We start from the raw sequence: 24172 nt of genomic DNA, 5'->3' as shown, positions 1-24172 counted from the left end.
AAGCTGGGGTCGGTAATGTTGGGGAGCTAGCAGGATGTGAAAGTGGTGCCCTGTCTTGCTCCTCCCCCTCTGGTTCTGCTCCTTGCATGATCAAAGGCTTTATTTGCAGCTTTTTCCACCAACAATTTTCTCTTTCTCGGCTGTTTAGCAGGAGGAGGCAAATAAACCGAGCCGGGTCGGGAAATCCTTCCTGCATTTTCTCAGCCATGTTTGCCTTCTGAGTTTCTTCTTCACTACTTTGTATTTCAGCTTAACACGCTGTTTATATGCAGGGTGCTGGAGGGGGATGAGGGGAGCTGGTAGAAGAAGCTTACGAAATATAAGAAATGAACAACTTCAATTCAGTCCGAACATTTGGATTGGTCAGGGTTTTTACAGATTTACAGTAAACTGAGGGGTCTAACTATATTTCTCATTGTTCATGATTACAAAATGTATAGCCTACTATCGAGACGAGGAACCACTTCACCCAGAGTAAAAAAAAACAAAAAAGTCTCTGAGCAACATTACCTACCCCAGCTTTAATAAAACATCCACAAGCCTCCTTGCCCCATCTGGCATTGGAGTCCTTCCTCCATACTGTCAGCGTGATAGGGTCTCTTGGCTAATTTTGGTTTAACATAGATTTATGATACTGAAACTAATTCTCTGCAATATTTAAGGCAATAAAGCCACTAAACTTCCAAAATGCAACCACTGAGTATAGCGTTTGCGTTTACAGTCAGGTAGAGGTCTGGTTTAAAGAGACAGGAACGGTTTCAGAACCGAATTAGAGGCTGCATTACAATAAAAGTATCAAAGATATTCTTCATACTTGTGTTTGTTTAACTATGAATTATGCATAAATACCTCTAATAGAAACGGTGAAGTTTGACTGAGGATAACTATTTAGTGAAATGAGCTTATTGGCTTACTTTAGTGATCACACTCTGCTTTGATCAGATGAGATAATTCACCGCTCGTTTAAGTATTTCACAAACAAAACTGTATTTTCTGTGCTTTGATTTGTTCACTCATTTATCACGCCTACTTGTCACACAGTTTCTTCTTTTCTCCTTTTATTTCTATTGTATTTAAATAAATTCTACATTTAAAATGTAGGAAAAAATGCCTCCTTTATATCTAATTGACTTATTACACCCCAAGCCCCAAGTTCATCAACACGTATTCATGAAAAATATTAACAATATCATAAGATGAGTGCTCTTAAAAAAAAAAAAATATATATATATATATATATATATATATATATATATATATATATATATATATATATATATATATATATATATATATATATATATATATATATAAAATACGGGATGTATACAATGACCACAGCTATTATCTTGCATTTATGGATTTTCCCTTCAATAAGCATTTGCCTTCCAAGCCTGAATATGTGCAGGAGATAACATATGCAGTTCAGTGGACGACAGTTCCAGTTAGTGAAATCCCTGTGGATTAATTCTGCATTAACATTGTTATGCAACACAGAAACCCCACCAGAATAACTGGGACTCCTGTGTAGAATATTCATTGAATGATGAATAGTGACCTACTGCATCTTTGGAAAGTGTGTGAACACTTATCTTTTTCTTATGTAAAGAATAGTCTGGTTTATAAGACGACTGATTTTAATCTACTGAATTACAAATTCATTTAATCATTATCACATAATAAAAATTAAAAAAAGCCCCTAAGCACCATGTAATTGAGTTTTTTTTCTCATCTGAAGCAGTACGATTTAGACGGAAATGAATGTAGGAAAATTAGGTTAATGGAACATGACTTCAAGTGTGGTGTTTATTACTGTTTCTCTCATTTGGAATAACCACCATTTGCAGTTAGCACCTAGTTAAAAGACATAAACACATAAAAACATTGTCGCTGTGTTGATGATCCGTGGTAAGAGGCTGTAAATGTAATGTTGAGCAGGATTGTTGTGATGAAAGAAGCTGGTTTTCTTCACACACCGTGCTGCATTGATTTTAAACTGCCTGTTATCTCTGAACTGCAGATGGTGAACAATCTGACCAAATGCTCTCCCACGTTAGCGAAGCAGCCTTCTTGGAGTTTGGCTAATAGGAGGTTTTGGAGAAGATTTGAAGAGAAGCTGCCAATAATTAAGTGTTCTCTGCCAAAAAAACAAATAAATAAAGCTCATCCTCAAGTTTAGCGCAGATTCAAGCAAGCCTCCACTAAACCACATAAATCCTCTCTTCACAGAGGTAAAAAAGAGTTGTACTATCCAGACATGAGTTTTTCTAAATGCCAACTGGCAAGTATGTAATGCTCTGTGTAAAATCCCAGGAAGGATGACAGTAAATTGAATCAATGACACAGTCCACGTGCACTGCCGCATGAGACATACTAAATGCCAAAATAAGTGTTGCTTTGTATGCATCCAACAATATCCTATTGTTCATTGTTTGGTTTTGTTTTCTTTGTTTTGCTTTATTTTTTTGCTTGTTTGCTTTTTGCACATTTTGGTTGACAGAAATATAACTGAGACGCCTGCATAGTGAACACCAGTATTTTCTGTTTCTGAATGGAAAAAACGTTAAAGACTGAAAGGCCAAGAACGAATAGAGCTCGAACAAGTCATACAAACACCACAATGTTTGGTTTTCTGATTGAGGAAGCGCTGCAGATTACTGTAAGATTTCCTAATGAAGACTAATCTGGTATCCATCATGCATCCTACGAATAATCTGCACTTTCTTCATCCTGTAAAAATTACTCCAGTGTTGACTCTCATCTTCCTTTCTGTTTACTTTCTTTTATATTTTACTCTTACATTAAACAAGTAAGTAAATATTTAGTTATAAAGCACCTTTTCAAGAGAAAAATCACATTTCTCCACAATAAAATGCAGATACAGAGAATAAACAGACAAAACTAAGCAAAAGCATGTTTGAAACAATGTTTTTAGCTGCTTTTTAAAAGCTGTCTGCAGATCTCAAGCTGAGAGGAAGGACGTTCGAGACTGCAGGAGCCACTGCTGCAAAGGTTCCATCACCTTTGGCTTTCAGCTGTTTGCTGCACACACAGCAGAGCCTGATCACATGATCTCAGAGACCTGCTGGAAATTTACACCTGCTGAAGGTCACTGATATAAACTTATACTTGATCCTTTAGTGCAGGGATCTCCAAGTCTGGTTTCTCAGTGCCAGTATCCTGCAGGTGTTTAACGTGTCCCTGCAGCAGCACACCGCATTCAAATGAATGTGGCTTCAACAGAGTTGTGCAGAAGTTGACAACAGGTTGTGGAGATCAGTTTTAGGCCAAGCAATGTTATTTATATAGCACAATTCAACAGCAGGGTGATTCTGTGTTTTACAGACAATAAGACATTGTAAAATAAAAAGCATTATTTAAAATTAAAACGACAAAGCAAGGAAATGGAAATAACATTAGATAAAGACTATTTAAATCATACATGTAGAATTTGAATTGCGTGTGTTGCAGGAGGGAAACATTCAATACCTGCAGGACACTGAATCACCAGAGGACCAGATTGGGAGATTGATGATTTAGAGCAGTGATCCTCTCTATTAATTCAATAGTTTAGTTCAGCTGAAATCAGCCAAAACTGGTAACTCTGACAGGGTCAGTGACGGCCGTTTGGACAGCAACGTTTTTGCAATCAGCCTGCAGCTCCTGTTTGTGGAGACAACGACACCGTTGAGGATCATTATGACTTGTTTAGATAGCGTTTTCAGAAAGCTAGTGGCTTCTTCATGAGCCCCAACTCCAGAGTCAGTGAGCCGCATGCAGCTTGCGAGCTACGCAATGAGGAACACTGATTTAGAGTGTTGTGGACAACCTTGTCCAGAGATTTTTTTATCCAGTTCTTGTCATACTTTCCTCTTATTTTACCGTTTATTTTCTACATGTTGTGGCTTTGTTGATCAGTCACTTCATCAAATTGTCTCCTTGTATTAAAACAGTGTATTATCCCAGCAACAAACACAATCTCCCTGCTTTGGGAAAACATTATTTTTCCACAAATGATCTAATTGTTCTTTGACACCAAGTGAAAGTAAACACAGAAATTAGGCCCCTGCGGAGGAGCAGCTGCGGTTTAGGCGAAGAGCAGTGATCTGGCAGATGTTTAGTTGATGCTTAGACGATGTGGTTGAGAAAACTTCACTCAGACTAAGAAGTGCTTTATAAATGTGTGTGTAAATGTGAGTGTGGCTTAGAGAACAATGTGCTGTTGGTGTTGAAGACTAGAAAATCCAACCTAACTTGCTTTTGCAACATCATGAAGGATTTCAATGAAAATCACCTGCATCTTCAAATTACTCTGAATCTTTATAAATAAACCAGTCAGATTACTCTGAACTATATTTGTGGAGCTCTGAAATGTCAGAAAAGTGCAAACCGGTGTCTGAGTGACCTGATTCAGAAGTCCAGCCAAGCCAACTTTATTTATAAAAGCACTTTCTGTCAGCGTCATCTGAGCAAAGTGTTGAACAGAAAATAACTAAAGCATTAAAAAATAAAAAAGATAAAACAATAAAGCTATTCAAGACTAGAAAAGCACCGGGAGAGCAGAACCTCCAAACAGATAAACACCGGTAAAAACATAACCTTCTTGGCGGAGGAACAATAAGACAATACCAGCAATAAAAACAAACACATGCAGGTTAAACGGCAATAAAAAGGCAGGTCTTCCTTTAGTTTAGGTCTTAAGCGTCTTAACTTAACATACTGTAGGTAACTAATGAGTCAGGTGCAGCAGACGTCTTTATCACAAGTAATAATTCCTAAATCTTTACTCACCTGGGCTCGAACGATCGTAGTTTGGCTGCAGAGCGCTGCTGTTTGTTGACGTGGTGGGAGCTCAAGCTGCTGAAATTCTCAGTTCTTTACCACCAAATAAGTGCATGAATCTCACACATCTAAGTTATTCTCTCCCTTAGAACCGAAGGACAAAGAGTTCAACGCTCCATTAATCTTTACAGATCATTTAGGCGGGCTGTATTCTATCAGATATTTGCTCAGGGTGAATGCAGCCGACAGTTCCACACATTAGTTGTGTCATTGTCAAAGTGTTACCTTTTTAAAACATAGATTTTACACACTGGGTCTTCCTGCTTTCCAGTTCATAAACTCAAAGTGTGTCCCTTTTTTCTTTGTACGAAACTTTCTTTTTGTGTGTTTCTCACTCACAGCGGAGCTGTTTTCTTTTACATCATATTGGTATAAAAGAAAAATATAATTTCTTGATTTAATCTTTACAGTTTCTACAGCTTCTCTGGCAGGATAATAACTAACAAACAGTCTTATTAATGAAAACTGTTTGCTGCTATTAGCTAATGCAGATTGTAGTTCTGTTCCCAGTGCTGCAGGGTTTAAACAAGATCAGCAGAGTACAAATAGCTGCTGAAGCTTCAGGAAGAATGACGCAGTGACAAACTGGGCACGGTGACCAGTCCTCTGTAGCTGCACCTCCCTTTGTCATTTTGGCAGGACGGCAAGATCTGTTGGAGGCTCAGCACAGTCTGTACATGCAGGTCAACTCCACTTAACACACACACACACACACACACCACAAGAGGCGCATCTTATTACAAATATTTAAAAACAGCAGAACACTTGCTCCCTCATACACATTCGTGAAGTGGCTCTTGAGATTTCCTGCTAATAAACACATCAAACCTGCCTGATTAGCACTCAGCACACAATGAAGCAGTGTGGTGGATCCCATTTAACTGTTCAGGGTCAGCAGCTTGTCTCTTCTGTTCATCAGTCCAAAGCAACGCTTCCTTCCAGGAATATATTTATATATGTGTGCATACTTGTTTAAATCCACTTGCGGTCCCCGTTGGGGAAACACTTTTTCCTTTTCTGCTTTGGTGTTTCTGAGAGTTTAGTGATAATTTAGAGGTTGCAGTTTAGCTGGTGTCACCTTCCTCCTCAGAGGGCATCAGGTCATAAACCAAACCTACCTGTAAAATCTGATAAAACAATGTAAAACTGAATTACCTTTTTACATGTATCAGGTTTGCTGTTTTTAAAGCAAAGGAAAGTTTGGAGTAAAAACATCCCTCTTTCCCTCAGTGGCTCATTAGATCTCACAGTCATTATCAGCAGCAGGAACACCTGCCAATAACCTGACCGAATTTAGCTGATCATGCTTTATTTTCAGTTCCTACTACTCCTTTTTTTGTAATTCTTTTCTTCTAAAATATCAAAGGACTAATTTACTTTATTTGATGAGCTGCCAATGCGTTTTTTACCACATATGATGCAATGAAGCCTTTTGTTGTCTTCATATGTATGTGAACTGTGCATTCATGGATTGAATCTATGGATTAAAAACAGGATGTCATTGAAACTATAGTGATAGATATAGATAGATAGATAGATAGAATACATATACCTGATGAGAATTGCAGAAGTCTCATTGACAGTTATTTGATTGCAGTGATTGCCTCAAAAGGTTGTGCAACTAATTTTTAAAGACCAAGTTTTGTAACTTTCTGACCTTAAAACTCTGCATCCCGGACTTGTTCAATGGCAGAGTGACATCTATCATGTGCATTTCTAGAACCGCTGCTACCCAGCAGCATCCCGAGGCTGAAAACCACATTATACAACTTTTACTTATGTGATGCGACGTGAGTTTCGCTTTGCAGTATAATAAGAAACGGGCTGTTTTGAACACGCAACATCACTGATTCAGCAAAGAAACGCAAGAAGATTAAAAGAGATAAAGACAAAACAAGGGTTGTCTTATGATTGTCGTTTGCTGGCTGGGATGCCGTGTTAGCCGGCGATAAGGGGGGCGTGACGGGGAAAATGGCAAAAGTTCTGTAGTGTGTCTTTAAGGGTGCCATCATTTTGTCCGCGTGTATGTGTGTGAGTGTATATAATCTTAAATTGGGAAAAGTGCATTAAAACAAAGTTTTACCACAAAATGGAAGAAATAGTCTGAAGAATTTGAGCATCATGGAGCAGGTAAAATGGTCTGACTGGTTAAAAGGTCCAGCAATAAGGAGAGAAATAAAAATGTACTGATTGATACGGAGTGAAAGCAGCAGGAAATAAGACTGTTGGATGAACAGATTGGATAAAAGACTCTTGAGAAATAAGAAAAGGGTAGGAAGTCTAGGCTGGGTTATGTTTGTACTTTCGAAAAATGAATAAAAACAAGAAAATATTAAGAGGAAAACTGGGTTGTTTTATGTTTGTTTTGTTTTTTTTTTTAGTTTGAAAGTTAGACCGCCTTTAAAGTAGCACACATCTGTCACAGCACAGAAACTGTTTTCTGTCACACACACCAAGCTTCACTCCGACGTCTTCACATAAAGGTGGTCTTTGTAAAGAGCAGGGCGGGAGCAGACGATGTCATCACCGTAGGCGACACTTTAAAAGCCTAAAAAGATGCACTCGAATGGAAGTCCTCTTTCCTCACCCACAAACTCCCGATTTCCCCGTAGAGGACGTGTTAAGTCATCCTTGTGTGGATGGGAAGTGACAGAAGCAGAGCAGCATATAGAGAGAGCTCATCAAGCGGATGTGTTGTACAAAGGCTGGAAAAGCATGACGGAGTTAGAAGATTCATGACCTGAGTGTTAGACGTCACATGTCAACTTCCATCCCTTTCATTTGCCTGCTGGTTGAGAGCTGATGCACTCACGCTGGATGTTGCATTTGTTCTCACAAAATCCAGACTTCCAGTTTGCTGCATTTAACATCATTCACGCAACAGTCAGTTTTTACAAGCATGTATTTAGTAATATATGACAACTTTCCATCTAATAAGAATGGTTCAGTTTGTCCTTTTATCTATTAAAAATATTTCTAGAATAAAATAAAACATGAAAATGCCTCAAACTTTTTGTTGCTATCAATTTAGACATAAATAGGTTTTTGGTTGGAGAAGGAGATAATTTAGATTCAATGTTCACATTATCTATTTGGTTATCACATAAAACAAGGCTAACATTTGTTGACAGGTATCAGATATTAAATGTAAATTACAGGAAGACAGTTTCATTTATCATAAAAAATGTAAAAGTAAGAAAAAAAAATGCCTAATGAATGAGTTAATGCTAATGAGACTGAACGGTGTTAACAACTTGACATATATGTATATATATATGTATATGTATGTATATGTGTATATATATGTATGTATATGTGTATATATATATATATATATATGTATGTATATGTGTATATATATATATATATATATATATATGTATGTATATGTGTATATATATATATATATATATATATATATATATATATGTATATGTATATGTATATGTGTGTATATGTGTATATATATATATGTGTGTGTGTGTGTGTGTGTGTGTGTGTGTGTGTGTGTGTATGTATGTATGATACTTTTAAATACTGTGAATATATTTAAAAAGAAAATTGTGCTTAAATATACAGTAATGATCTGATACAGTAATGATAATGATACAGTAATGGATTTATGCTGCCTTCTACCTCTGCACCCATTTGTTAATTTATAAAACATGCGCAAGATGTAGTAAACTTAGCCTGAAAGTGAAGGAATTTGTGTATGGCTGATTTTTTCCTTGCTGCAACCATGTTTCTGGGTGATAAATCTTCCACCACTGGGAAGTTGTATTTCCTTTGAAATGGTGCCAGTAAGGAAAATGCATTTGTGGGATGAGCAGCAGAAATGACAACAGTCTAATGCTAAACACCTCCTTTTATTTGTTAAAAAACATGAAAAATCAGTTTCATTTGCTTTATTTGTATCCTTTCATCATAACATCATTGTGTCTTGGAAGTTATTTTCCACTTTACGATTCCTGTTAAACAATAAATGGCATAAACTTATTAATTAAACTTTAATTCATTCATTCATTTGCTTAACCACAGTCCAATTAAGGGTCACAGGAAGCTGGAGCCTTTCCAAGCAATCAAAGAGGCTTAGTTAAACTTATTATTAGAATTAAAAATAGAGTTTAAATTACCTGTTACGCATATTTGTCAGATTTGTCCCACTGATCCAGCCCTGTGCATCACCGGCTGCCTGGATGATGAACAGTAACTCAGGGAAGCATGAATCTGGGTCCCATCATCTGGTTCCATCTTGTCTCGTGCTGCTGTTGCAGCTCTCTTTGATAAACTGCATAATAAATGGCTGTAGCTTTATATGTCCTGATGTTCCAGCTTCAGGAGGTTCAGCTGTGAGATATCCCCCACACACCACAGAAAAGCTGTGATCCATCTTCCTCCCCTGTTACTGTGTGATGCTGTCTTGTTTCCTGTCCTCATAAAGGTCCTGTTTTTTTCTTCTTCTCTCCTGCAGCTACAGTTTTACTTGAGGGGAATTTTAGTGCTTAATCAATTTCTTCTTCTTTATAGGTTTTATTTTTGTAACATAAATAATTACAGACTGTTTGGCGTCTGTGTGCACGTCAGGTTCCAGGTTGTGCACATCATTCTTCACTTTGTTGTCTTTGCAATCAGATGCTGACTCACCTCTTAATGTGCTGCTTCGACTGAAATCTGATCCTACTTCCTTTGCCAGCCTCTGTTTGCAATCCATAGACTGCTGAGCCTGATCAATACTGGATGTCTACAAGGTCAGTTCAGACACCAGTACTTGACAGCTGTACAGCCCCAAAACGAGGCACTGTGTGAACTTTTTTCGGGCTGCAATTGATTTCTGGTTATATGCTGGAATAGGGTGGATTGTCCTCTCCGGATCGGGAGTGACCTGCCTCAAGTGGAGGAGTTAAAATAGCTCGGGGTCTTGTTCACGAGTGAGGGAAGGATGGAGCGCAAGATCGACAGACGGATTGGTGCGGCATCTGCAGTAATGCGGACTCTGCGCCGGTCTGTCGTGGTGAAGAAGGAGCTGAGCCGCGTAGCTCTCGATTTACCAGTCGGTCTACCTTCCTACCCTCACCTGTGGTCATGAGTTGTGGGTCGTGACCGAAAAAATGAGATCTTGTATACAGAAATGAGTTTCCTCCGCAGGGTGGCCGGGCTCTCCCTTAGAGATAGGGTGAGGAGGGGCTCAGAGTAGAGCCACTGCTCCTCCGCATCGAGAGGAACAAGTTGAGGTGGCTCGGGCATCTGGTCAGGATGCCTCCTGGACCTCCCTGGTGAGGTGTTCCAGGCACATCCCTCTGGGAGGAGACCCTGGGGAAGACCCTGCTGGAGTTATATCTCTCGGCTGGCCTTGGAATGCCTCGGGATCCCCCCCGCAGAGTTGGCAAATGTGGCTGGGGAGAGGGAAGTCTGGGCTTCCCTGCTTAGGCTGCTGCCCCCGCGACCCGACCCTGGATAAGCGGCGGCGAATGGATTGATGGAAAATTATTTCCATTTGAAAAAAAAAATATATATATATATATATATATTGTGCTATATTTTAATGACATTTTATGGAAAGCTTGTTCCTGGTGCATGTTTTTGATACTTTTTACAGACCCATGAGCAGATATCTGTACTTGATATCATTAATAATACATCAGCATTTGTTAGACATGCCCAACTGCTCAATGGAGGACCAGTCTGTTGCAAACATTGATCAGGCTAGAAAACAACATATAAATCAATTAATTTAGCCTAAATTTCTTTATAAAAGTGAAAACTGTGACTCAGTTTAGGTGGGAAGATGCGAAGCTGCCTCAAGCGTTGAGCTGCTTCAAAGCTGCTGCTGTTCATAAATAGTTTCCTGTTTGCACGTCCAGGTGATACAGAGCAACATCTTGGATTGCAAATAGCAGCTGTGTCTGCCTGCTATTTGCTGCTAAACAAGTGTAAGGAAAATAAAAAAGGACTAACTCAAAGAAGCCGGTGGTTGACGGCTATTTGCAAACACATCACCACATCCTTCTTTCTGCTATTTGTCCCCGATTCAAGAGTCTGCTGGAGTTTCTTGTCAATTCAATGTTTGTTTGGAGATGAATTGGCTGACTGGTTGAATCATGTGCGCACAATGTAGCTCTCCTTGGAACTAGAAGCAGCATTGTCAATTCTACCCACACTATTTGCACTAATAAGACCGCCTCAATGTGTTTGTTTTGTTGTTTCTTTACTTTCAAGATTCTGCCAACCTGCTGGGCCTCAGTCCAACCATAATTACATCCAATCTGAGCTGCCTGTGAACCTTTCAGTGCTTAATATTTCAAAAGAATCTCTTCAGTCTACATATGAGCTGTGGCTTGAGGGAACACTGTTTTAAGATCAGTTTGCATCCTTTTACTGTTTATATCCTAGTTAAAGGAAGCAACATTCATAATGCATCACATTAGGGTCTCAGGAAACATGAAACTGTAGGACAAAGGCATTGTACTGAGTTTGCTTCCAGGAGATGTAATTTTAGTATTTGGTCATTTATTTATTTATTTATATGGCACCTTTAAAGCACAGCTTGAAGTCCCCATCTGCAGTGTTTGGATGATCTAATATGTAAATGAGGAGAAAACACTGAGCAGTGTATCTGCTGGGTGCCACACTCCAGCTCTTCCTCCCAAAACTAAATATTTCAGGAAGCTACATCCATACAGCTGTTAAATATTCACCCAAACTGACTCTTACATAACACCTTCACAGCTTATATCCTCTCAGTCACACTGTGGCTCTCTGAAGTGTTTCTCTTCTCACTCTGCATGATTTCAGCTTCAGGTAGCAGGTTGCTTTTGCTCTAAAGGAACACCCAAGTTAAGTCGTGATGTTTTGAAAGTGGTTGAACTCAGCTGAGACATTTCTGTGACCTAATTTACCCTTTTTCTCCTGGAAATCTAGAATCTTTCAAAAGTCTTTACATTTGTTGCTCGAGCAGGCTCAGATGTAAACTATGTTTACTGATTCATTTCAATAAGATGTCATTTTGGGCATTGTGTTTAGCACTGGGACCTCACAGGAAGATCGCTGGTTTGAGCCTCAGTGGAGGTTCAAACAGAAGCATTTCTGTGTGGAGTTTTCATGTTCTTTTTCATGTTTCATTTCTTGTTCAGTTTAACTTGACTTTGTTATACATGAACAAACAGGCACAGATAGAGGATTAAAATCTTGTATAATCTGCCCCATAAAGCAACTTTTAGATAGTAATAAGTTGAGTTGTCTTCACTGAATTAGATTAACCCCCACTCTAACCAGGTCACAATACACTAAATTAACAAAAAAAAAAAAACATCTGTCTTGTGTATCTGTAAATAGATTCAATAAACTTGTAATTGTGTATACAGTCTCATGATTCCATCCTTGTACATTTTTTTTTAATATAAAAACACTTGTGCAACATTGTAGCTCTTTGTTTAAGGAGTTCCATAACTTAGCTCCATAAACAGACGCACACCTCGGCTTCTGTGCCATTCGAGCAAACAAAGTCCGAAAATCATCTCGCATCTCGCCCAATGACTGCTGGGATAGGCTCCAGCTCCTTGACCCTTTATTGTGATGAAAAAATTGGATAGAAACCATATTTGGCTTTGAATGAGAAAGTCTGCATGCAGCAGAGACGAGTTGACCTGAACATCAGAGTTAGGTTGTACATCATGGGAAAGACTGTACAGGAGTGAACCTTGGAGTACACTGTTGCACCCTTAAACCAGACAGGACTACGTCTTCATGTTGGCAACTTAATTCTACCAGTCCCAGCAGTGCATATAGCCTATAAAACCACTGGTACATGGTAACTAAATGCAACACACAGACAGATGCACATACTGTCTCACTACATGCAGGTAGTTGACATGTTGCTTGTAACTGTCCTACATTCCTGTTTGTACAACAATAAATAGGAGTAGAATGAACTCTTGTCAAAAAACCCTGAAATGTTTCTGCTTGGTTGGAATTATTTTCATAGATCGTATTTTACTCCAATATTTCTCGGTCACAACCATAGACTGTATAAAAGATGGATGGAGCCTCTGAGATGTGACTCGTAGGTTTCTACAAAGCTGATTTTTAGCTGACAGTCATCATCTTGGCAGTGTCACACATGCCGTTGCGTCTAGGAAAATACAAAAATGGGCAAAGAGGTAGAGCTGAGAGGGGGGCTGTGAGTGTGGGGGTGGATGATTGACATCTATCAAACTCTGACCTGTCTGTAGCTAAGAGCAAAGTGAGTTCCCCCAGAGATAACAGGAGCTAACCAGCCAACAGAGGTAGGCAGGCTAAAGCTAAATCACGCTGATAACTAGTTCAAAACCACGGTTGTTCAACACTCTGCCTTCTTGCAGCCAGATATGGGGTACCTGTTAATCTATATAAAGAAAGATCAAAATACCAAAAAACATATCCCTAGTTATGACAAATTTCTTCTAAACAGATGTTATCGAAGAATTCACCCCCACCTATTTAACCTAAAATGAATTTTTGCACGAGGCTGTAAACTTGTTTATTTCTGCTAAAAGTTGGTCTTTTTAACATGGTAGTTTATGGAGATTTGCTCTGTTTTGGAGCCCCTAGTGGATGAGGAGGAAACTGCAGTTTTTGGCATTTCCGTATAGGCTTCTTTTAAACCGCCACAGGTTGCTGCTTGGTTTCAACAGCATCTCTGTACAGAACTTTTTGTAACATGTTTTTATAAGACTTACACATTATAACACGATATTAAACTATCATGTTATAACATGATTATGTCTCAATTATTTTTCATTTGGGGAACAACTCTTCTCCAACAATGCAGATCCCATAAAACGTATCTGTTACACAAAATGTTTGCAGAAACTTTGCAGTCTTTGGGTCTCGGGAGAGTTTGATCCTGCTGTTTTACAGGATGTGATCTCCAAATGGTCTGCAGCTCTTGGCAAAGGGCTGTGATCCCTTTTGAAATTTTGAACAACTACCATCCATGCTAGGCCACTGGTTAATTCCACTGCCTTGTGATCTCTGTTTCGGAGCTTGGCTCTGCCAAATAAACCAAGTTCAGCATTGATTTCTGCCCTCTTGCTCCACATGTACCTCTGCGATGACATTGTTGTTTTACCTACTATTCCAGCAGAAGTGCATGGAAGCATGATAGCTGCTGTTTTACCTTGATTATAACTAACCTATTGGTCATAACATTAGGGTGCTTCAGTATGGAGCATTAATGGGATGTGAATGGTCAGTTGGGGAGTCGGGAGGGTAGTCGTCAAACCTGGGCATGGTGCAAGATTGTTTCTATGCCATAGAACATGTCGGAGGAAGTAAAAAGAATATGCCAAAACTCCAGATTTTAAAACAAAATGAAAGATAATCCCTTTTAGTATTTTGTTAAAACAATATGGAAATTGATTTTGAGTCATTACTCTAATTGGTGTGAAAGAAACAGACCATCACCAACAAGATTGGCAGATTTTAAGAGCATTTTGCAGGCTCTGTCCCTGGGGTAGATTTAGAGGAAAATCTGTCCAAGCACTGAATGTCATGAAGCTGGAGGTGGTTGTTTTGTTGTTTTTTTTTCTTTCCTTTGAAGAGAAAATCATTTCTAATGTGTTTATCCAGCTCAGTGAAGCCACAGGCTCTCAGGAGGAAGGCAGATAAGTCAGCATCATGATGTATAACTTTGATGTTTATAAATCAATTTAACAAATAAAAAGGCAAAAGTCTCATCAATTACACACATTGTCCTTTTGGTTGAAACAGACTCATCCCAACGTCTCACTTTTAATCACGCTCAACCTTCTGCCGTATCTGAACACAATCAGCAGTGACCTGCAGCAGTAATCTAAAAATAAATCCTCCTCACCCGCTCATTTGTTTAAGATCGACTTCTGCCTCCCAGTTGCTCAACATCAAAGATGATACTGAAGTGGTTCAGACTGGTTGTCTCCAACAATGGCAGCTTGTATTTACTGATTTTATTTATTTGCCAACTAGATGAGTTCAAAATGTTGTATTTTTCTACTCTGTCAGAACAAGATGAGGATAAGTTACAGCTGTCCTTCAACAATAGGACTGAGGGCACATTCACATCAGCCTTTCTGTTTCGAATCCTTGTCTGTTTGCTCAAAGTTTGCTTCATTTGCAGAAATGTGAATGTGCAAAATGACTTCCTGATTCGGATCAAAGAATCGGACTGCGTACTGACACTGGCCGTTTCAAGTGGTAAAAATACAGGATGTGGACTACAAAACAAAGTGCATTGTGGGTTCAGAGCCCAGTGATGTTGCACACCGCCCCGCCCACCTTCCCAAGAGAGTCCTCAGTGGGACAGAGTCTCGTGGATTTTCCACATGCGGATGCTCTCTTAGTGACTAAAACAAATTTCTTAGGTTTTAAGCCCTGCTTTTGTCACTTATCTGTCCTCATATTCCATCTCACCTGTTTAACTGTTAGTTTTTGCTGTATTTGTCTTTTTTTTCTGTTCCTGTGATACTTGTAATGGTTCTCAGAACATTTTAATTGGTGTTTATAGTTCCCTCATTAGATTTTATTCCTTGCCAGATATTTTTTCCTGCCACACATGCTGTTGTTTAATTAGGATGAGGAGAAAAGGCAAAACAAACTGACTCTTTTGTTTCTGACATCCCAGATGTCCTTTTCGTTTTAACTTTTAGCTCATATGTTATAACTTATGTTTAACTAATGGAATATTTGATTTGTAAATATCTTTAGGAGGTTTTCAGGGTCTGCTACACATAGAAAAGGTATGGATGGTTCAGAGGGATATTTTTCATATCTGGCAAACCAAAATAAACAGTGGTGATGGATCACCATGGCAACATTATGCTGGAAATTTAACCTGCTGTAGGGCAAAAAACCCACCATTTCTTGTACGCTGCAAAAAGAAAACAACAAAGTTGAATGAAAAAAAAATTAGGTAACCAGCCGCCAAGCATTGAGTTAACTCCACTGAGTTGAATGAAACTAGATTAAAGTCGGTTAGGATAGCCACTAGTTCTACTCTTGTCTTCGAGCTGAAAGAACTCAAGTTACGTTGAAGTGCTTTTAAAAAATGGTTGAGCTTGTCCAACTTAAAATTGCAGCTTTGTTTTGCCCACTTCATGTAAGTTTGCATTGTGAGTTTCCCCAACATCGTTGTACAGCTGGTTGTCTTGCTTTTTACAGTTTTCTCAACTGATTGTTTTTTTTAGTTGGGAAGTCATCCATGTCTTTTCTATTCCTGCTTATTCCAATGCAGGTCAATGAAGGGAGGGGAAACATTTGCAATCAATGGTCTGAGTTTTAAAACATTTAGATTATTTTAGTGCCATTTTGTGAGAAACTTATTACATATAATGTATTTGCCATTATAGTGTTAAAAGCCTCTGTCTGACTCTTCAACTACTGACTCTGCTGCTTGACATTCACAGAGAAGTATCTGTATAAGACATACTGTATGTCAGCAAATGTTTATTTCAGGAATGCTTATACAGCCTAAAACATAGACTGAGTCCTCTGCTGGTTCCTGCTGACGTTTGAAAATTTTGAGCTAATAATATTGCTTAATAATAATAATAATAATAATAATAATAATAATAATAATAATGATGATGATGATGATGATGATGATGATGATGATGATGATGATGATGATGATAATAAAAAAAATGATGATGATGATGATGATGATGATGATGATGATAATAATAATAATGATAATGATAATAATAATGATTCATAATAAATATTAGTGGAAAACAAAACCCTTTTTTTTTTTTTTTTAAATTTATCATTTTAGAGTCTGGATGACAGAGAATGAACTGAGACATTTTCCTTTTTAAAGTTGTCTAAGACAAGATAAGATGAGATAAGATAAGAACTTTATTAATCCTGCAGGAAATTGTTGTCCAAGGGTTGCCATACAGTTAAAAAAAAAAACAAAAAAAACAATAAAATATACAAACAAAGAAATAGTAATCAGAAAGATGAATATAAAGTATGAAAAATATATACATGATGATGTACATGAAATCTGGACACAGGCAGATAAGATGCAGTTTAGCAGTAGATAAGGTGCGAATAAGAGATTTTAAAGTGTCTATTGTAGTTCCGAATCTACAATAAAAGGATATAATAACAGGATTTACTGCAGTCAAACTTTGTGTTTTCTGTGTTTCCAATCATGTATATGAAGTACCTACCTTCAGAATCAGAAAGTAGAAAGCTTCTCATACAGCCAGTATTATACAAACATGCCATTTCTGACACAAGCCGTTGCTTAATATATGCAAGTTTCAGCCTATTTCTCACTAAATTATTCACTTGTTTTAAAGTTTTGGGGGGTTTTTTTTTATCATAAATTTAACTAACTGTCACAAAATGCCAATAGATGCTGCAGCAGAAGGGTATATGCTGAATTGGGAGGCTGCAGGTCAAAAAGAAAGAAGCTTTAGGGGCAAAGGGGAAGTCCAAGTAAAGCAGCACTTGGAAAGATCTGGATGGTTTTAGGTCATCACGAACACTGTAGGAAACTAAACATGAGTTAGGTTCAAGGATACAGTAGGACCTTAGAATCCTGTAAGATGCTCAGGAAGATGTGAATATTTTGTTTTTATATGTGTTCCCCAGCCCACTTCCTCTTGGCCGCTTCATTGTATTCTCCCTACAGTTCCCCCTTGCATACGGACTCCGTCCTTTCTCCTGCCGACATGAAGTGAAGGCAGATCAGTGCTTTAGCTGCTTCTTCTTCTCCTCTTTTAGTCCCTCTGGCATTGAAGGAGCCCTGCAGCTTGTAATCCATTTTCAGTTTTCATGTATAATGCATGCTTCATCAAAGTAAAAAAGTCTGTCAGGCAGAGGGCAGGCCAGAGGTTTGTAGTCAGAGGAGGCCGGTAACAGCTTACAGGAGGAGGAAGGGCTGTCTGACCACCATTTAACCAAAATACATTACATCATAGTTAGACCGAACAGTAATTGTTGTCAATGCAGCAGATATTCAACATGTCAAACACAATTCAGCTTAAAATAAAACTGCTGTTTAATCCGAATGGGAGGAGCCTAAACCTGGGAGTTATTGGGTCACTGAAATAAACATTCAGAAATCATTGCTCTTAAAATATTTTCTGTATTTTCTCATGTTAAATGTTTGGCAAACTGTGGCACTTAAGGAAAAATCTTTATAGAAATGCTATGATGTGGCCATGATGTCTCATGACACTTTATCCCATTTTATCTGCAAGAGGTCATAAAATTTCCATGGATCTCACTAGTTTATAAAGTTTTTTTTTTTTTTTTTTTTTACTTATTATACACCAGTTCACATATGGACACAATGCAGACACCAAATTTTAACTGTGCACTAAAAATTGTAAAATTAATTTAAAATGAATAAAAACATATTAATACAAACTTATAAAGAAAAAAAAAAAAAAAAAAAAGCTAGAAATGGCTTTGAGTCCCAATGTGCAAACCTCAGCTTTCCTCAGACACCGTCATTGTGTCCTCCTCTCCCACACAGTATCAACAGTTTTTACATAAATGTCTGCCTCAAGCCATTTTCATCAGCCAGCTCTTATGTCATAACGTAATCTCAGCACACTGCTGGACCACAGCCAAATCATGACTGTCACACACACACGCACACACACACACACACACACACACACACACACACACACAAGCACTGGACTGTAATTATAATAATTGTGGCCTGCCTTCTAGGAAACACTGCATCAGGCTCAGGCGCCACACACTAACCTACATGAAGAAGGGCTTATTTCCCTCAGGCCCCTGAGCAACGGTGACTCCAAAGTGGACTGGACCTTTTCCTATTGACTGTTAGATTAGAACCCATTTGCAAAACTAATCTAATGAAAAGGGACAGGAAACTCACAGAGGTAATTTTATGTTTACAGAAAGTCCATTTCGTGTGCGAAGAGCCAGGTTCACTCCTTTTTATAAGGACTGTCTTCTTATTTTAATTGGAATAAAACAGCTTATATATATATATATATATATATATATATATATATATATATATATATATATATATATATATATATATATATATATATACATAATAATAAAAAAAAAAAAATTCTTGCTGTATCTTCAGCAAGAGTGAAGATATGTTATGCTAGGACACCAACTTGTAAGAAATACTTTCCCCTGAAATATTTTCATAAGTATTGTCTGTTGGATTTTGGGCCAGTTAAATAAAATGGAAAATGCAGACATGAAGACGAAAAAAAGCGTCACTGAAATCCAGTCTGTTAAAGTTGTTTTTTTTTTTTTTTAAATATATTTATATTTACAAACATATTTATCATTCATTCATTCTTTCAACTGTTTAGTTCAGTTAAGGGTCCCTAGGTGTGAGTGTGAATGGTTGTTTGGCTCTCTGTGTGACTGTGATGGACTGGTGATCTGTCCAGGGTGTACCCGCTCACCAAATGACTCCTGGGATAGGCTCCAGCTTCCTGTGACCCTGTTTTGAACTCAGCAGTTAAGAAAATGGATGGTTTGATGGTTGTAGTTGTGTGGTGGTTGGCACCACTGCTTCGCTCCAGGAGGGTCCCTGGTTCGGACCTCGGCAGGGGCCTTTCTGTGTGTTTGCATGCTCTCCTTGTGGCTTCACTACGAGGACTCCAGCTTCTATCCACAGTCCACAAACATGCATCTTTGCCTATGACCTTCTTTTACAATGTGGAAATCTACAACTTTAAAAAAACATGAATGAATGCTGAATCAGCAACAGGAAACTATACTCTGCTGTTTTGTTTCTAACAGGATAGTTTTCCTGCCAGATTTGGAGGGATCCACTTTGTGAATCAGCCGTGGTACATCCACGCTCTCTACACCGTAATTCGACCGTTCCTCAAGGACAAGACCAGGAAGAGGGTAAGATAAGGCGCTTGTCTGTTGTAAGATTGTTGGTAATGAGATGCAAAAATAATTTGGATTTGCTTTCATTACGCTTTACAGCATGTAAAATGTGCTGAATGTTGTGATAGTGACAAACCTTAATTGGATTTAGTTGTTACTTTAAACTAAGAAAAGTAAATACATACTATCTTGCATTTCCCTTTTTAGATCTTCATGCATGGTAACAACCTGAACAGCCTCCACCAGCTTATCCACCCAGAGATCTTGCCATCAGAACTGGGAGGGATGATGCCGCCGTACGATATGGGGACGTGGGCTCGAACGCTGCTGGACCATGCGTACGACGAGGAAACGGACTACTGTCCGGAGTCCTACACCCTGTCTGTCCAAGACCTGGAGAGGGACCTGGAGAAAAACATGTCCCCAAAAACCATGAAGAGGTCAGCGTCTCGCTCTAAACACGTCCTCATCATATACATTTATGATCTGAGTTTTACCGAAGCTAAACTCAGCATCTGTGTGGAGATTTAAGTTTCCTGGTATCAGGCCTTCAGATCTTACAAATGAAGCAGGATTTTGAACTAAATAATTAAAATGGGCATTTTGTAGAAAGAAGTCAAGATAAGTGAAAGATTTTTTTTTTAATTATTGCTGCATGGAGCAAAACCTTCACAACGATCTGCTTGTGTTGTGTCAGTGTTCAGTAGAGCTTCGCTGCACTCTCAAGCTAATTAGGTTATCGTTGCATAATTAGAACAAACAAGTAAAACAATAATTAAGCTAATTCGTTGATTTTTGTCTCACTATGGTCTGATTGTCATCTTTGACGAAGCTGATAAGGATTAAGTGTCCTAATTGGTTCCATTTGACTATGTTCTGTTTTGATTTAAATATTTTTTCTGGGTTTGTTTTATTTAGTTTTACAGATAGAAAAAAAGTAGCAGAAAACATGAGCCATGTTGCGAGTCATCTGAAGCTTGTGGTCACCAATCACGATATTTACTGATGTAAACAAATTAGCATAAAAGCTAATTTTATCAAATGATACCCAAACTGAAGGCGATAAAAAGAAGAAGAAGAAAAAAGCTGACACAGCAAATATATCGTTTAGGTGATACTTAATGTGTGTTAAAACATAAATGTATTTACTAAACACATTAGCTGAATACTAATGCTACCTCTTTATTGTTTTCATGACTTTGTAAGCATGTTGGTGCTGTGAGCATGTTTGACATTTCCTGCTGGATCATTCCTCCCTATAGGCCACAATGAGAGATAATTCACTGTGACAGAAAAACATCTTCTCACTGTGAGACGTAAACTAACTCATATACTCAAACACACTCATGCGATGTGAGACAAAGAGTCCTGAGCTGAAACAGCAGACTGTCACTGCAGGGCAGCACAGCCTGTCAATTATCAATGGATCATTACTCCCTAATTAATCATGTGACAATGACACTATGAGGTTAAAAACACACCCAGTTGTTTCTTTCAGTTCCCTGTTGCAGGAAATGTTGGCATGAAGATTCAGTTCTGTTTCCACAGGAACTCAGACTAATATTTTATTGGTCAAAAATGGAGTCTTGGGGAAAAAAAACTGAGTTCATGTGATGTATTTAATATTTAAACCGTTCCCACTGCAGAGACACAAAACGCAAAAGGGAAAAAAGCCCAGAAACCAGTTAAAAACCAGAAAATAATGAAGCAAAGCTTCAAGATTTAAGCTTTTCAGAAGTTCAGAAGCCGAATGGCTTGTGGGTAAAAACTGTCTCAGAACCACCGTTTCATGTGCATTTGCTTCTGAACTTTCTTCCTCATGGTAAGAGGATGAACAGTTTGGAAGTTGGGTGACTGGGGTCGGAGATTAATTAATTAATAACTTTGTAATTAACTAGATTAATTTTTTTAATCCCAACCCTAATTTAAATATATTTTTATTTTGTGAAAAGTTAATGTTTTTGTGATGGACTCAGAGAAAAGGACCAGCAACAACAGAGTGTTATGGTTTATATGAGCACTGCCTGGGGAACAGGAAGGTGTTCCCTCGGCAGGTCTTGATTTATATGAAGGTGTGTGAAGCAGAAACAGGAAAATCCAATATGACCGCAGTACTAAGCTTTGAGCAGAGACGTAGTGGAGCTGGAATCTGGGGTAGCACTGGTAAGATCCACCAGGTGGATGGACAAACTGAAGATCATCCGTGGAATTCAACCCAGGTAATGAAGGAAATGCTACAAGGTAGGTAATCAATCAATCCTGGTCCTCCAATCCAAGTCCACAACCCAGAATCCTTGTCTCAGACAGGCAGAGGTCAGTTGTCCAAAAGGGCAGAAAACAGGTCAGATCAGGCAAATGGAGAGATGCCTGAAACAGACTGCTAGAATACCGCCATCTGACAGGCGGGTTGCAGACAGATGGAACAGGTCAGGGTGATCAGGAGCCGATTGCCATGAACAGAGAATGGAGGAAGTTCAATGACGCAGTGAACATCTGTCCCTGCAGCAGCGTCTCAAAGCTGAGAAACTGCACTGTACGACTTTTACATCCGGGACGCGACGCTGCAGCAGGGTTTCGCTTCATGCTGTCATGAAGAACTGGCTGTTTTCAACATGCAACGTTGCTGATTCAGCAAATAAACACAAGAAGACTAAAAGAGAGAAAGAAACAAAACAAGAGTCATCGTAAGTTTGTCGTTTTCTGGCTGGAGAGAGCCAACAGGTCAGGTAGGAAGCAAGATGGATGCCGAATTAGAGGTCGATAGAGGGAGAAAATGACAAAAGTTGTGTCGTGTTTAATTATTGAAATGTAAAATGTTTGCTTTCTGTTTATATTTTAAACATTTTTCCTGCATTGTCGAAATGATGCTTTACAACTTATAGCCATCAATATATTGCTCACCATTTAGAACAGGGCTGTCCGCTGGACTTTCAGGTTTTTGATATGTCCCTGCTCCAACTCACCTGGCTTCTGTTAAATGGATCCAACAGCTAATGAAGTTCTTCACAATGACTGATTTATTTGAGTCAGGTGCTTTGCAGCAGGGATACACAGAAAACCTGCAGGATGTGGTCCTCCAGGACCGGAGCTGGACATTCCCGTTTAGAATAAGGACAAACTTGGAAAAATAAACCCTGAACTTCTGAATCATGTCCATGTGGAACTCTTTGCAGAGAGACTGGAAATTGTCCCAATTTATTTCTTTGAACGGTTTTAAGTCCAGAGAGATTTTGAGACGTCCTCCTTCAGTTGTAATTGCTTTTAATTATGTGTTTTGTTTAAGTGGTAACATGTAAATTGCCTGTAACTCTTGCTGCCTCTTGGCCAGGACTCCCTGGAGACAGAGGTTCTTAATCTCAATGGGACTTTCCTGGTGAAATAAAGGTTAAATAAAATAAAATCAAACTTTTGAGTAGCTAAAATCCAACAAAAGTAAAGAAAATATTTTATTTTTAAACCTGCATTAGTTGCTCTGCTCACTTCCCAAACAGTTAGTTAGATTTTGTTTGTTTGTTTAAAGCATCTCAATCTTTGTCATGTCACAGTGAAATCTAATGTTTCTGTTATCTCCACAGGCAAACCTCCCCAGCAGGCACTATTATTTTTCTTTTTTTTTTTTAATTCTTTTTCTTTCCATAAAATGAATCTAACGAGTTGCACAGAGTGAGGTCAACAGTTGTGAAATATGTGAAAAAAGACAAAAGTAAAGCCTGATTCTGAACGATCTACAGTCTGATGCTGCGACTCCAGGTGAAAAGGTTCGCTGGGATCATTTCACAGCTGAGGCTCCAAAATAAAATTTATGTTTCTTCGTTTATGAACAGAAATTAGAACCAATCAGATTTTACTGGAGCCCAACACTGACAAGGCCAGGTCTCATATATAATAACCAAAATGTCTCCTGGTGGAAATCCCTGCTGACCGTGTTGCCTTCTGTATTCTCATAGGTCTCAGTCGGTGGTGGAACCAGGAGTCCTGAAGAGACCTGATAAAGTCAAGAGTGAAGAAGACAACTTGCAGCCACTGCTCTCGTTGGACTAAACCCCACATTAGCAGCTCTAAAGCATTCCCTAATCCATGTTTCTACACTGACTTACCTGTGCACATCGTGGAAGCAACACTTGCAAAAACATCTTCCTCCAGAACACACTCCTTCTGCTGCCGTTAGTCATGGTTCTACTGAAATCAAGGAAAAGCGTATTCCCAGAGACAAGAGGGACATTTCCTCTCACTGAAAGGGATCCTAAGAGCTACTGATGGTGTTCTATACAGTATATTTATTTATTTAGTTACATGTCAAGTGCCAATTTAAAAAATTAACGTCTTTAAACAATCCAGTATGGAGCAGGGAGGACCCGTCTCGCAAGCGGACAAAAGAAGACGAATTGTGGTAGGACTTCTTTCACAGCTGTACAGGACACCGATGCTAAGGGACGCAAATCAGAGTTCAAAGAGGACT

The 24172-nt window shown here is 38.6% G+C and overlaps 1 protein-coding gene across 1 annotated transcript in view; it reads left to right on the top strand.

Moving 5' to 3' along the window:
• The window catches only part of clvs2 (clavesin 2), a gene marked incomplete at both ends in the record, with an annotated part of 47954 nt that extends 24200 nt beyond the window's left edge, over positions 1-23754 (top strand). The window contains 3 exons of the mRNA XM_079255800.1: positions 19618-19728; positions 19921-20153; positions 23661-23754. Of these exons, the coding sequence (XP_079111926.1) occupies positions 19618-19728; positions 19921-20153; positions 23661-23754 (438 nt within the window). The remainder of the gene's footprint in view (positions 1-19617; positions 19729-19920; positions 20154-23660) is intronic.
• Positions 23755-24172: the final 418 nt, after the last annotated feature.

Source organism: Telmatherina bonti (genome assembly GCF_933228915.1).
Source record: "Telmatherina bonti genome assembly, chromosome: 16".
In the NCBI taxonomy this organism is placed as follows: domain Eukaryota; kingdom Metazoa; phylum Chordata; class Actinopteri; order Atheriniformes; family Telmatherinidae; genus Telmatherina; species Telmatherina bonti.
The sequence above is the reverse complement of the archived record's forward strand: the minus strand, read 5'-3'. Positions and strand labels throughout refer to the sequence as shown.